Below are 15,199 nucleotides of genomic sequence, written 5' to 3'. Positions count from 1 at the left end.
TATTACAAAACAAGCTTTTAGATAAAAGATGGAGGATGAGGAGAACGATGAACTCTTGAACCCCGCTGACCTGGTGTACTTGCAGCAGAACAAGATAAAGAACGGTGACACTCCGTCTTATAACGGTGATTCTTCGTTAGGGTTTGAATCGAGGAAAACCCTGGATTGGTCTAACTCTGGCTGGGAGAAAGACGAGGTTAGATAGACCAAGCTAGGAGATGAATAGGAAATTATATTAAAGGGGCTGTAAGCAAGATGACAATGCCCAATTCACAACGGTACTCTTAAAAGCTTTGCCTGACCAAGTATTAATTATATATCAATGTTTATAATTTTGTAAATTAAACATTTTAAAGTGTGGTTTTTCTACAAACGTGACTGGCGCATTTTTACTGCAGAAAAACAAATAGGAATTATCAGTATTAAACACATTAAGCCTAGAAAACGACAATATCTTCCACATTTTTGACCAGATAAAGGTTATTAAGGGTGCTGTTGTCAATCGGGAACTGTCATCTTTGCAAGAAGGGTCACTTTGAATTGCGCTTGCAATCTCTTTTAGATGACTTTATGCTGACAACTAGGCTGAAATCTCATTTTATTATTATTGCAAAGTGTCCTACTAACATCTACGGAGTCTCATTGAAAGCTTAGTCTTATTGTTTTTTTAATGTAAAACCAAGTTTTGTTACACAATTGTTGATTTGACATTTAAGCATTGTAATTTTGCATTATCAGAACTGAAATCATGAGAATACTTTTAACTTTTGGAATCTTTTCGGAGCACATACCAAACATATCCCATTAAAACATATGAAAACAAAACAAAATCTACTCAAGTCTCCGAGAAAACGTATCGAAATACAAAACTTATCAAATACATAAGACTTCATTATCATATTAAGTAACATATCCTACACAAAATATATCCAGAAACCGGGGTATTTCACCCGGATTTTCTTTTTACAAATAAATCATTTTATAAAAAATTAACCGAAATAGTTTTCTCGAACTAAATCTTCCAAAATCTAAAATGGTTTATTAAAAGTTAAAGTAAGTTGCGATTTGGTTTTGATTTGTTTTGATGTTCTGACAAGTGAAGTGATTTATAATCTTATGTATTTTGATAATTATTGTGTTATGATATCTTTAGCAGTTGGATATTTTCTATTTCTTTATGTTTTGATTTGATATGGTTTGATGTGATATGTTTTGTTGTGATATGGTTTGTTGTGATATGTTTTGTTGTGATATGGTTTGTTGTGATATGTTTTGTTGTGATTTGGTTTGTTGTGATATGGTTTGTTGTGATTTGGTTTGTTGTGATATGGTTTGTTGTGAAATGGTTTGTTGTGATAGGGTTTGTTGTGATATGGTTTGTTGTGATATGGTTTGTTGTGATATGGTTTGTTGTGATATGGTTTGCATGTGCTATGGTTTGTTGTGATATGGTTTGCATGTGCTATGGTTTATTGTGATATGGTTTGCATGTGCTATGATTTGTTGTGATATGGTTTGCATGTGCTATGGTTTGTAGTGGTATGGTTTGCATGTGCTATGGTTTGTTGTGATATGGTTTGTATGTGCTATGGTTTGTTGTGATATGGTTTGCATGTGCTATGGTTTGTTGTGATATGGTTTGTATGTGCTATGGTTTGTTGTGATATGGTTTGTATGTGCTACCTTTATTCAGATTTACTCGAATGAAATCATTTATGCTTAATAATTTTTGAATTTGTTGTTTGATTAGATGTTTTATTGATTGATTTGTTAAATTAATTCATTTTGTGATGAATATTTGCATTGATTGTTAATTGATTGAATTGTTAAATTAGTTTTTAATCTAATTAATTTTCTTATTAATTGATTATTTGACGATTTTTAAAAATGTTGATTGTTGAATCATTTTATTTATTTGATCGATCGTAAAATTATTTTGATACTTGTACTGATTGATTGATTGATTGATTATTAGGTAGAGCGTAGACTAGAGAACTGGATTAAACCTATCTCTGGGTGCAGGGTGGAGACTAGAGGATCTCTCAGCCTAGGATACTGGAACCCGGAGTCAGGACGAGTTGTCATTACAAGGTTTAACAAATTTGATATTTTCAGATTTTTTGAGTCAGATCGGTCGTGTCAAAATAATGATAAGGACGAGAAAAGATATCCACGAACATTTTTTTAACCCTATTCACCAGTGCTTAGGATCCGTAATCCGTATCCAGGGCATGGACATTTCTTTAATATTTACTGCTTTTTTAACAGAAGACAAATTTTAAAATTTAAAATCAAGTTTTTTAAACATGTAACCATTAAAATAAACCATACATTTTTATTTATTTGATTTTATGATAGTAATAATTCACTCATTTTATTCTAAAGAAATTGAAAATTGTATTATTAAATAATTATTGAATAATAATGTTGTAGACAGGTTGGTAAGCAGTATGAATTTATGGGTTGCATGATTGAAGGAAGATTAGAACTCAGACCAGAGGAAGGATTATATCTCATGGAGTGCTCACAACTAGGTGGGGAAATAAATCTCTTTGTATCAGATATAGATGTAATCTCTCTTTTATACTAGAAATATACTATGATGATGTCCCTATGTCTATATTCTATATACTAGAAATATACTATGATGATGTCCCTATGTCTATATTCTATATACTAGAAATATACTATGATGATGTCCCTATGCCTATATTCTATATACTAGAAATATACTATGATGATGTCCCTATGTCTATATTCTATATACTAGAAATATACTATGATGATGTCCCTATGTCTATACAGCAAGGATATACTACACTACTGGACTCTCATTGCACACTGCTGGAGTATCTGGTCTACGCCAAGCTAATGAAGATCGGATACAGGGTGAGCCTTAATAAAGCACACTTTCATTTGTTACAAATTAGCAAGACTTGAACACCTATTGATAAGAAGTTAATTTTTGTACTTCTTCATCTTTTAAAGGAGAAAGAACACATTTTGCAAGGGTAGACAACTAGATACAGTAGGGGTAGACAACTAGATACAGTAGGGGTAGACAACTAGATACAGTAGGGGTAGACAACTAGATACAGTAGGGGTAGACTGATTACTGGAATAAGAGGTGACCGCGATTATTATTATATTTCAGACTTTCTTAAAAATTATTTCATCTCCAAAATATGAAAAAGTTTAAGGGTTTTTATTGCTGAATTGAAACAATTAAAATTAATTCTTTTGGTTCAGTAGAAAATTAAATTAAAATGCTTATTAAACCTAGGTATTCGCAAAAGAAATTTAACCAACCTTATTTTTTCTCTTCTATATTTTTAACCTAATCCAGGTGCTGAGGCACAGGATAAACCTGGATACTCCGGAGAACCAGGAGAGCACAGAGTTTACAGACTACGAGAGAAAGGTTAGGTTGGATCAGTACCAGACTTGTAACCGGAGAAATCGAGCTCAGAGATCCAAACCTGTTCAAGGAACTTCAATTTTCACTGGTACGGAAGAATGTTTTCCAAGGATTTTGTTCGATTTAATTTTTTAATTTTCTATTGTTTGAAACACAAATTTAAATTTTTTTAGAATCTTTATTATTTAAAAAAAAATTTACTTTACTATTTTTAACCAGAAGATTCTTTTGTTCTCTTTTTGGGGGTAACTCTTTGTTTTAAGATAAAAGGATTTTATAAAAATTTTGACTGAAAAAATAATCAATTGGATAACTTCGTTGAAAAGATAGAAAATATTTTTATACAAGAAAAATGATTATTTCAAAAGAGTATGTTTTAGATTCTGAAAACGGAGAATTTCCATCTCACCTATCTAAAGAGGAAAGGAAATCGGAACCGGAGAAAAGTACGACATTGATGGAAATGTTACCTGAGACGGAGGAGATTTTAACAGAGCCGGAAAAGATAAAACTAGTTGTTGAGGAAATAAAACCTGGTACAGATGCAGATTGTGAAAAGAAGGCAGATGTTATGAAAGCAGAGGCGGAAAATACTGAGAATGATCTTAAGAAAGAAGATTGTAAAACAGATATTGAATTGACATCTGTAGAGGAGCTAATGCCCAAATCAGAAACCGATACTGAACCGGAAGCGGAGATTAAACCTGAAGATGAGACTAAACCTGAAGATGAGACTAAACCTGAAGCGGAGATGCCGAAGGCGGAAAGTGAGCCTGATTTAAATGATGTTCAAATGGCGGAGGAATCCTTGAATCAAGGCGGACATGATAAAGTGTCGACGGTTGACGAACTTTACGCTCCAAATTCTCCTAAATACGAAGCTGTTGATGATGTGATGGAGAAGGATATTCAAAATGTTTGCTACAGGTTTGTTAATGGTGAACAAATTGGATTTGATTAATTGATTTATATAAATACATTTTTTAATAATAATTCTCCTAATAGTAATATAACAATTAAACGAAATTCCTTTGTAAAAAGTTGGTCTTCCATAAAAAAGTTTTAAGATTAGCGGGATTAAATGAAAATAGTTGTAGAAACACAGATTTTTATAATGAAATAGTCGTTTAAATTGTTAAATGCCATATATAAAAATTCATTGATTATTTAATCCCTCCTTTGTTAGTAAATAACACTATGCATTACTACTAACTTTTTAATAGCACATATAAATTTATTGTTTGAATAATTGATTTTGTGCATAATGAAAAAGTTTAAAGATTTTCTGTTCAACAGATTAAATAGACCGAGAGTTACATAAATGTTGTTGATATGGAACAAGCAATCTGTCAGTTGATTGATTGATTAATAGTAAGTACACAATCTTGATATTTCTAGGTGCCTTAAGACCCATCCTGGAGGTGCTGAAAAATGTTATGCACTAGATAAAATCTGCCGAATCTGCGGTATCCGGGGTCATTATGATCGTATTCATCATGTAGAGAGTATCGGAATGCGAGAATTCATCCGAGAGAGATTAAAGAACCCGGATACTGGGTTCAGGTTCCGGGAAGAAGATCTGTGGGCCCCTCCGCCGGAGATGATTTGTGTTGATGATACAGAGGATACAGATGAGACGGGGGACAATAAGAAGGAATATACTGAAGAACTATTGAGTGACGAAGATAATAGTGGAGATGGTTGTGAAGAGATAGCTGGAGTGAATCACTCAAACCCTGTGAATCAACAAAGCTGTGATAACCTTGGCCGAAACAACTGTGATACGAATGGCCAAGACGATTTCGAATTCGTCGATTTATCCTCGGACGAGTCAATAGAAGAAGTCCCTAAGGACGATTCTTTTCAAGTTTGTGTTGATCGAAGGATGGAGTTGATGCAGACTGCGTTAAACCAGGTATTTGAACCACTTCTCTTTTGAAATGGTTCAAGCTTAAAAAAAAAGTGGTTCAAATCAGTCTACATAGTAAACCTACGTCCGTTATTCATTAAATTTGGTCCCTGATTTATTATATAAATATAATATAATATATTATTGTAAACTTAATTAATTTCAGGTTCACAGGCAAGAGATGGAAAATTTAGAGAAATTTGTTTCTAGTAACCTAGCCTCTAATAATGGATCAGGTACTGAAATATATTCTAAACCAGGAACAACTAGAAAAAGGGTGAGTTCCTCCAATGAACCAGCTGCCTCCCATGGGGAGAATCCAACCCCGTTTCCTAAACTTCCAGCCCATTTATTCTGTGAGATCTGTTCAGTAAAATCTCTCTCGGTTGCAAACCATAAACTTCATCTACAGGGGAAGAGACATCTGAAATCACTCAAGGTAACATTTAAAGGGACTGTTCGTGAAAAATCTAAAGATGTTGAGCCATTAACCAATAATAGGCTTTCATGGGCGTCTTCTATTTCAATTATGAACATTTTCACTGTGTAAACATTTTGGAACAAAAACAAAAAATAAAAATAATTTAATAATTTAAATAAAAGTAAAAAAAATTTATAAAAATATTTTCGTGGATTTTAAAAATTTTAAAAAATCAAATTTTGTTTGAGGCAAATTTTTGAAAATTCGATCATCCATCCATCCAACGAAAAATGTGGGCCTGATCGGTTTAGCCGTTTTGACGTTTATTGGATACAAACAAACAGACAGACAAGCAAAGTATATATATAGGTATCTTATGGGACTATAAGCATTAAGCAAGATTCCTGCAGATCCAAAAAAAGTTAGAAAAAAAATATTTTTGGCGGTTTGGCCTTGCACTTAAATTGTTTTCATAAAATTCATTTTAACAGAAATTATAAATTATTAGTTATCAACTATAGATTAATTAGATATTAATGAATGATTAGTTATTGTTTAATTATTATTTATCAACAAATTATTATGAATGAAGAAAATGAATAATGATTGATGTTTACTCTAAGGGTGTTGCTCAGCAAACCAAGATGTTTAAAGAACCAAGATTAAATCCTCCAACTTTAATCTCTTCGTCCGGGTCCAGGGTTTCCGGAGAGACGAACCACAGGTTTGGAACCATTAAGGTCCAGGGAGTGGGGGAGAATGCCGGGTTGGGCTCTGGCAAGGTCCAGGAGAAGGGTGAGAAGTCAAAACATCAACTGGGCACTAAAGAAGAGTTTAAGAACTTGATCCCAAATGCGTATCAACAACAGAAAATGATTATCAAGGTTTGCCCCATTTTTGATAGTTTAACATAGCAATATTTAACTGAATGTCAAATTTTTTTTTCATAAATTGTACCTAGATGTTATGAATAAAATTTTTAAACTTTAATACATCTATATTTTGTAGAGGATGCGGATTGGTTTATTGCCGATGTCCTGTATTCCGTCACAAAATGAATACTCTGTAGATATTGAGAAACTAAGATCAAATCTCGATTCACCAGATCTATTTGATCTTTTAGAAAACCCGTAAGTTTTTTTAGCTTAATAAGTTTTTCATAGAAGTGTAACAAAGGGAGTGTTCGCAAAAATGAAAGGGGGTATGGTTTACGGCGAAAAATAATCGTTTTGGATCACTACTAATCTTACTTCTATCTGTTGCTTCTACAAGGAGAAAATTGTTAAAAACGACTTATACTGAAGAACGTAGCGTCCATACAAGTTCAGAAAGCTGTAATATACAACTCGGATCGTAAAAAAATCAATTTAATTTCAAACAAATCATTCGGATATTACAACCTATAGTCATCGATTATTTTTCGACGCATTCGTGTATAGTTCATATACAATGCACTTAAAATGCCGAAATAGTTGGCCGCCAGATGTCTCAGCTCTCGATGCTTTGAATGATTACATGTGGTAGAGACACCTAGCGGAAAAAAGTCGTTTTAAGTGTACTGTATTTAAAAATTAAACAAATGTTATGAAATATTAACTATAAACGAATGCGTTGAAAATAATCTATGACTTTAGGTTGTAATATCTGAATGATTTGTTCGAAATTAAATTGATTATTTTACAATACGAGTCGTATATTATTCTGAATTTGTATGGACGCTACGTTCTTCAGTTTTTAACAATTTTCTCCTCAGACGCAACAGATGTAAGTAAGATTAGTAGCGATCAAAAGCGATTATTTTTCATTTTTCGTGAACATTCCCTTTAAGTCAGGATTTTTTGGTTGAACTTCGAGTAGAGTTTTAATTAGTTTTTTTTTATTTTTCTTATTGTGTATATTCAGTTTTTTCCCTGTTTTGGATTTTTAACTTTGATGTTTAGACCTCCCGACACGGTTGCCGAGAACAGAAGAGAATTAAACCAAGGAACAGAAAATGTTGTAGATCTGGAACGGAACAATAAATCCAGAGATAAAACTTTGCGGCTCGAAGATGGACCAAAAAGGTGCCGAGGGTTTTGGCCAGCCATAGAAAGACTTGTTCCCCTTGCTCAAAAAAGTGATAAGCTTGAGGTATATCATTAATAATTTTTTTTGTTAAAAAGTGAATAAACTTTATTCAGGTAATTTACAATTTTTTATTCTGAGGTATATCATTAATAATTTTTGTTTGTAAAAAAGTGATTAAACTTATTTCAGGTAATTTACAATTTTGGATTCCACTCTCCGCCGAATTCTGATGGACGAGTAAAGAATAAAAAACTTTTGAGGACTGGGAAAGGTATGAAACGAGGTCTAAGCATGAAGGCTGTAAATAGGTGGAGACAAGATCTGTTGTCGGAGCAGAACGGAGAGTTCCAGACCCTCCCGGAGATGGAGAACGTGAACTGGACGGAGAATCAGAAGGACAGATTTCTCTCTGATCTCCAGTCTCGAGCTGTAGCCTACGGAGAAGGAGGATCAGGAAACTCTGAAAGGACGGAGAAATTTGTTATAGATATCACCTCCGATGATGAAGACCAAACTGAACGATCCAAGCCTAGCAAAAGTGTCTCTCTAAAAAGAAAAGCAGAAGAAACCCCTAATCCTGGCAAAAAACAAAAGGGAACCCCGACTGGGAGAAGAAGTAATGAGAGTGAAGATATCTCAATGTTAACTCAGAAATCTACAACTTATGTCGAACTAACATCTTCAGGTTCGGACGAAGATAGTTTCTCTTCTCACAGCTCGTCATCGAGTCCAGGGAGGGATAGTAATGGAATCATTATTCGGAGAAACCAAGAAGAACCCCCTGGGGGATTTAGAACCAATACTACATCTAGATCCAGCTCTGCAAATTCTAGATCTAGCTCCACTAGTTCAACATACCATGATGATGTTTCAGCACATTCGGTAAGCTTACATAAATAATTCAATGGTTTTCAATATTTAGGAAAAGAATAAAAATAGAAGTTTTAGAAAAAAGGTTGAATTGGGAACAATTGGATTCAACTTAGTATTTTGTTCAACAAATTAAACCCCCAAAAAACTGATCAAGCTAAACAGTAAACTGGTCTTGAAAGAAGAATGCTTAAACATTTCTGTACTAAAAGATAAACATTAAATAAGTTACTAAAACACTGGACTCAACAGTGAGCGATTAAGGAATATAAATGGATTGAAAATTATTTACTGATCGATTAATTATTGATTGATTGTAAAGTAAACTTGTTACTAGGAACTAAGGTATCTGAAGAAAAGCTGCTTAGGTTCACTCTGGGAGTATGAGGGGGAGGTGGGACCCCTTATCTCACCAGAAATGGCAGAATCGATGGAGGCTATATTAAAAAGGTAAACCGTGATTTTTTGGAATAATAAAATTCAGTTTTGTTGTTTGTCAAAACTAATTTTTCACTTAGGATCCGAGTAGCAGGAGCACCTAGAACACAGTTCAGACAATCCAAATCCCCAGAACTAGAAATCGTCTTTGATTGCTACAAATCTTCAACAACCTTCAAGTAAACGAATTTATATTCCATTTATTCAGAGGTTTACTTTAAAAAAAAACATTTTTATTTTACCCTTCATGGAAAAAACTTTTTGAGAAAATAAATGAGTTGGAAGGAAAATTTTGAAAGTAACTTGATCTTGTATTAGGAAGAGTATCCGCCCTGTACCAGACTATCGAATTGTTGTGCTAGAGTTTAACTCTCCAGTTCCAGACTCCAGTCAACTGATCAACCTGGAGAACAAGATCAGGGATAATGCTCCAATACTTTTTGCTCTGGGTACCATTTTATTTTATATTTGTGAACAATGACCCAATAATTTTAGTTTAATTTGAGGGTTTCAGGGGGGGGGGGGGCAAAATTAAATCAAAGTTGTTGTTAGTAGAAAAACTACTACACTAATATATTCCATAATGGAGATTTGTAAGAGCTTCCAGAAACCATTTGTTAAAAAACATGATTAATTTTAAATTTTATTTAATTTAGATTAAAAATTTTTCAGTGAATGGTGGCACAGTCTCCTTTGTGACGTTTGGGAAAATAGAACTTCCTGTTTTATTAGAAGATATGGACTAATTACAAAACCAATCTCAACAAATTGTGATAGTATAAATACCAGAAATCATGAATTTCTAACATGCATTTTATTTTAGGTTCCTTGGGTATGGGAAACTAAATTTTATGTTAAATTATTTTCAGAAATCAAGATGGCGCTGAGTCGGAAGGACGTTAAGCTTCCTGAGAATTACCCGCGGCATTTGTTGCTCGAAAAGCACGCGGAATTTATCTGCAAATATGGAAATGATCCAAATGATTATGAGTACGCAATGTCAGAGTTTCTTAGGAACGTTTAAAGTTTTTACGTTTGTCTTTTTATATTATTATTGATTAGATATAAAGTTACAATGGACCGTTAGATTTTGTTTTCGATATCCTTTTAAATGAACTCTTTAAAGAATTGGTGTACATGAACGTATACTTTAAACGTGCACATGTCCAGGATGAACGGTGTGTACTGGGGCTGCTCTGCTATGCATCTAATGGGTAAATTGGATTCCATGGATAAACAAGAGATAATTCAGTTTCTCAAAGATTGCCAGGAATACAACAACCTCATATATCTTACATGAATCATTTGATGAGATACATAAAACATAAAATACTGATGATTGCAAAAAGCATGAAACAATTTGTTTATGAATAAAATGTTATAAGAAGATTGTTGCGTTTCAACTGATATAAAACATAAAATTAGATAGATAACACGTAAAATAAAATAATACAAAATGCAAAAAAATTAAACGACAAAAAATGCAAAATATCAAAAAAAAATTTAAGAAGTTATAAAAATTAAAGCTATACATTTTTTCCTGAAATAAAGTGGTGTATTCGTGTCAGGATGAAAATGGTGGTTTTAGACCTGTTCAAGGACATGACCCCCACTTACTCAATACCCTGTCAGCTGTACAGGTAATTATGTCTTCCTTCCATCATCAAAAATACCCCCCTTCCCTTTCCAAGAAGCCCTGTGTTTAGTGTTTAAAGTTTTTTTATTTTAGAATTTGAACTGTTGGAAGAATGCATTATTTTATACTGAACAAAGGAACATACTTGTAAAACAATATCAAGAATTTTCTTCACAAAATTCAAAGTGTCATCCCTACTTCATAATAATACTTGCTTGGGAACCCAGCTTGGCCTGAAGATTTCCCAATAAAAGTCGACCTACGCAACATAGACTTTTAAATAAGATATCATCGGACATCCAAAGAGACAAACAGAGATTACTACTGTATTTGTATATATATATATTGATATGAATATATAAATAGACATATTTATATATCTATATTTATATATATATACTTATATATATATATATATATATATAAATCAGTGATTTTTAAAGTTGGAGACAATCTAAACAAATGTTTAGATCGCCGTGATATTTGATTGCTTGGAGGAGATCGACTCTGAGAAGGTGGTGGACTACGTGCTCAGCTTGAGGCTGGAGAACGGCAGCTTTATGGGGGACAAGTTTGGGGAGGTCGACAATAGATTTACATTCTGTGCAGTAGCCTGCCTTGCTCTTCTAGGTAATTCTATATCGTTTACTTTCCCCTGACATTTGTCTGCGTAATCCGTATTTGAAAAAACATTAGTTTCAGGAGATCATCCGTGGTTTTAATTCAAATACTTACAAAAATCCTCATGATCAAATTTATTCTTCTTTTTAAGCGGTATTTCCATTTTTTGAACATTTGTTTTCTATTTTAGGTAAATTGTCTCGCCTGGACGTTGATAAAACTGCCGGGTTTGTTAAAGCGTGTTTAAATTTTGATGGAGGTTTTGGATCCAGGCCTGGGGCGGAGTCACACGCAGGAATATTAATACACCAATCAATCAATCAATTTTCGGTGTCGTAAAAATAAGGTGTGGAAATCTATATAATAAAACAAGACATTCGTATATATATATATATATGTTTCCTATAGCCGGCCTAACTGCTGGACCGATTGGGTTGATTTTTTTGTGGACACTCATAGGTGGCCGGAGGTGTTATAGCAAAAAAAAATTTGAATTTTTTTTTTCAACTTTTTTCTCCACGGGCAATGGCTCTTCAGCTTGCAGAAAATATAACCTCTTATTCTTATTCTTCTTAAATTGCCAATAATTAAAAGATTTTAAGTTTTTAAGTTAAGTTTTTTGCACTAAATAGCCTGGTCTGTTAAATTATTTAACAACAAAAAATTCCAGGTGCAAGGAACCAAATCTGTGTGTAATAATTTAGCATAAATTCTATTATTGTAATTGACGATTAAATGATTGGTTGTAGATTCTTTATGATACAGGGTTGATATATACCTGTGTTGGAACACTAGCAATTACAGGACATCTACATTATATAGATGCTGACCGACTTGGCTGGTGGTTGGCTGAGAGACAACTAGATTCAGGGGGTAATTTACATTATTTTCTTTTTTTTTGGTTGGAATGCTCAATTATGAGACTTTAATTTCTAGGCTACAATTTCAATTTCTTGACTTTAATAAATTTCTGGACTTAAATTTAATTTCAAGGTTAAATATAAAATTTAATTCTAGAAGTATAAATGTAAAATTTCTAGGTTTAAATGTTTAATTTCTGGTTTAAATGTAAAATTTCTAGGTTTGAATGTATAATTTCTAGGTTTGAATGGGAGACCTGAAAAGTTACCTGATGTCTGCTACTCTTGGTGGGTCCTTGCCAGCCTTGCTATTCTCAATAGGAACATCTTTAGCAGACTTAGTTATATATAATGGATACTCAATATTAACTGAGCTTTTCTTATTGTTAATGTTTAACATTAACAAACCGAATATGAATATCTGATACATTTAAAAATCTTTGAACACCTCCCTTCAAGTATTGTCTAAAACTAATGATTAATTTTACTTGTTTCATTCATGTTTTTTTTCTTCTAATTTTCAAGTTTTTTTTTCTTCAGTTTTTATATATTTCAACGGATATGTTTTTTGTGTTATTTAAAAGGATAAGATAACCTTTAACCCTTTTTCAGGGGTTTATATTTTTTCTGTTTGCCCCCCCCCCCCGGGCAGAAAATATGAGCTTTCATTCGGGTTCGGGAAAAAATGAAGATAAAAGGAAAAAGGTGGAAGGGAAGGGGAAAAGAAAAAGGGAAGGGGAAAGGTAAGGAAAAAGTGAAGAGAAAAGGGGAAGAGGGAAGAGAAAAGGGGAAGAGGGAAGAGAAAAGGGGAAGAGGGAAGGGAAAAGGGGAAGAGGGAAGGGAAAAGGGGAAGAGGGAAGAGAAAAGGGGAAGAGGGAAGAGAAAAATGGGAAGAGGGAAAGGAAAAAGGGGCAAGAGGGAAGGGAGATGGGGCATGAGGGAAGGGAGAAGGGAAGGGAAAAGGGGGAAGAGGAAAGGGAAGAAAACACAAAAAATCTATAAGAAACAGTATCAGAAATGCTTAAAAAAACTCAGTGGGGACCTTGAAGTTGACCTTTTTAGGGCATTAAAATGCTCAATTATACTACTGAAATCCAAAATGTTTCTTTGCAATGTGGCTTTCCTGCATCCCCCCGCCACAGCAAACTTCTTCGAAGTTTGCGCGGGCTTCAGAAACCTGGATATATATACTTGTTTTTTAAGTTATGGATTTGAGGAAAAATATGATTTTGAAAAGGGGGGTGGGGGCAAATTATGAGTCTCACAACTAATATACACCCCTGCCCTTTATCTAAGCAAAAATAAGGAAGCTATCATGTTTTGTTTTTAAAACGTGTTAATTCCGTCAATTTCCTGTATTATTTCTATCGTACATAACTCCACACTCCACAGTCCACAGGTCAATTTTACCAAAATTGTTATTTTTTAGATAACAAAATAAGAATATCTTTGTTATATTTGTTCAGTCGAAAGTTTAAAGGGTACCGTTGTAAATCAGGCTGAAACAACTATATAAATGAAGAATCTCTCGAAATTACATCAACATATTTGAATTAAATTTTGTTGACCATCAATGTTTAATAGATAATAAAGTAGGATGGTTGATTGATTGATTTAGTCTGCTAGAGCGGAGTCTGGTATAGATTGCATTGGATAGATAAAGAGAAATTAAAAGATTTTATGCTTGCCTGTCAGGTAGCTTAACAACATTTTATTATTATTATTATTATTATTATCATCATTACTATTATTGTTATTATTATTATTGTTATTATTATTATTGTTATTATTATTATTATTATTATTATTGTTATTGTAAATAATTAACTTTTAAGAAATAAAAAATAATAAATTAAGAAATAAAACTGTCTGAAAATTTCAAAATAACATTTATTCAAAGCTTGCCTAGGGTAATTGAAAAATGGTAATATTTAAGCTAAACTAATAATATTACGCTGATTTAACTAGTTTTTTATAAATATTTGTTTAAAAAATATATTCATTTGGAAAAACTTAACAATGACTTAAAACGTTAAAAAATATTTCTTTATCTCCACAAAATATTTAAAAATTAAAGAATCTTAAATATTCGTGCTTTCTCCAGGACCCTGAGACAGGAGGATTCGCTGACCGGCCTGGAGATCTTCCTGATCCATTCCACACCCTGTTCGGAGTAGCCGGTCTGTCCTTGTTGGGGGAGCCGGGGGTAGGCCAGGTCAACCCGGTGTTCTGTATGCCCCAGCAGGTCCTGGATAGAATAGGAGTCAAATAATACAACATTATAGTAAATGTAATGTATTTGAAAACTGTGCTGTGTTATATCTTGAAATTATTAAATATCATAAAATGTGACGAACTGTCGGTGATTAACAACATTATTGCTGATCTTACTCTCAGTGATTCAAAAAAATAACCTGCGTGACCAGTCACTGTCCTCCGTAATGAAAATTTACTCCGAAGAAATGATCAGGGGTCAAGACATAGCATTTTGGAATCCTCAAGACTAGTGCTTTAACACTAGTCCCTGCTAAATACTTGCAAAAATATTCCAAAATGACTACATGAATAGAATATATGGATCTTTTTATGACCAAACCCTCATTTTAAAACCGCCTCTTTGTGCTCCAGCAAATGAATTTAAATTTTAAGAGGGGTCGCCGATTTGATAATTTTCGATTTGAGGCCTCCTTCCTGTGATAGAATAGCATTATAATCAAAATTGAAAAGATCAAGATGATATATTCATGTAGTCATATTTTGCAGGGACAGTTTTTGGTTTTGCACACCTAGTCAGTTAAACCCCCCTCCTTTGATTACGGAGGACTTTGCAGTTAAATAGTTCCATGGTGTCATCGGTTTCAATGATAAAAGTGAAGTATACAAGAAATATTTATTTTTCTACAAACTATTGATTATTTCTTATTCATGATCTGTTTGTTTTCAGATTTTAAAGAATAAA

The 15,199-nt window shown here is 33.2% G+C and overlaps 2 protein-coding genes across 4 annotated transcripts; both read left to right on the top strand.

The window, feature by feature from the left end:
- The first annotated feature begins 9 nt into the window (after window positions 1–9).
- Window positions 10–9,995, top strand: LOC111701312 (uncharacterized). Its single transcript, XM_023472541.1, has 16 exons — window positions 10–196; window positions 1,976–2,091; window positions 2,434–2,534; window positions 2,771–2,889; window positions 3,347–3,506; window positions 3,799–4,345; window positions 4,817–5,333; window positions 5,494–5,766; window positions 6,372–6,632; window positions 6,757–6,878; window positions 7,689–7,878; window positions 8,005–8,697; window positions 9,023–9,135; window positions 9,204–9,302; window positions 9,442–9,572; window positions 9,796–9,995. Exons 1-16 carry the CDS (start codon window positions 29–31, stop codon window positions 9,867–9,869), a joined length of 3,684 nt encoding a protein of 1,227 aa, XP_023328309.1. The 5' UTR covers window positions 10–28; the 3' UTR covers window positions 9,870–9,995.
- Window positions 9,995–15,185, top strand: LOC111701314 (geranylgeranyl transferase type-2 subunit beta). 3 transcript variants are annotated; one of them, XR_002765175.1, is made up of 10 exons: window positions 9,995–10,137; window positions 10,294–10,393; window positions 10,692–10,763; window positions 11,230–11,389; window positions 11,571–11,675; window positions 12,146–12,253; window positions 12,483–12,561; window positions 13,884–13,935; window positions 14,345–14,678; window positions 15,072–15,185. XR_002765175.1 is itself a non-coding variant. In XM_023472544.1 (9 exons), exons 1-9 carry the CDS (start codon window positions 10,001–10,003, stop codon window positions 14,510–14,512), a joined length of 981 nt encoding a protein of 326 aa, XP_023328312.1. In that variant the 5' UTR covers window positions 9,995–10,000; the 3' UTR covers window positions 14,513–15,185. The 3 variants fall into 3 exon arrangements, 2 of the variants coding, with proteins under 2 accessions (XP_023328312.1, XP_023328311.1); XM_023472544.1 differs by having other exon boundaries at window positions 9,995–10,134; window positions 10,291–10,393; window positions 14,345–15,185; XM_023472543.1 differs by having other exon boundaries at window positions 14,345–15,185.
- Window positions 15,186–15,199: the final 14 nt, after the last annotated feature.

The sequence above is a fragment of the Eurytemora carolleeae genome, unplaced genomic scaffold, assembly GCF_000591075.1.
Source record: "Eurytemora carolleeae unplaced genomic scaffold, Eaff_2.0 scaffold452, whole genome shotgun sequence".
In the NCBI taxonomy this organism is placed as follows: Eukaryota; Metazoa; Arthropoda; class Copepoda; order Calanoida; family Temoridae; genus Eurytemora; species Eurytemora carolleeae.
The sequence above is the reverse complement of the archived record's forward strand: the minus strand, read 5'-3'. Positions and strand labels throughout refer to the sequence as shown.

What these genes read in the sequence shown, in the direction of transcription:
- LOC111701312 (XM_023472541.1), top strand. Translation starts at nt 29, where the DNA reads ATGGAGGATGAGGAGAACGATGAACTCTTGAACCCCGCTGACCTGGTG. An exon ending in TAATGAAGATCGGATACAGG is followed by an intron (nt 2,890 to 3,346) that starts GTGAGCCTTAAT and finishes AACCTAATCCAG; the next exon opens with GTGCTGAGGCACAGGATAAA. An exon ending in ATGGAGGCTATATTAAAAAG is followed by an intron (nt 9,136 to 9,203) that starts GTAAACCGTGAT and finishes TTTTTCACTTAG; the next exon opens with GATCCGAGTAGCAGGAGCAC.
- LOC111701314 (XM_023472544.1), top strand. Translation starts at nt 10,001, where the DNA reads ATGGCGCTGAGTCGGAAGGACGTTAAGCTTCCTGAGAATTACCCGCGG. An exon ending in AGCCTGCCTTGCTCTTCTAG is followed by an intron (nt 11,390 to 11,570) that starts GTAATTCTATAT and finishes TTTCTATTTTAG; the next exon opens with GTAAATTGTCTCGCCTGGAC. An exon ending in ATTTTATGCTTGCCTGTCAG is followed by an intron (nt 13,936 to 14,344) that starts GTAGCTTAACAA and finishes TGCTTTCTCCAG; the next exon opens with GACCCTGAGACAGGAGGATT.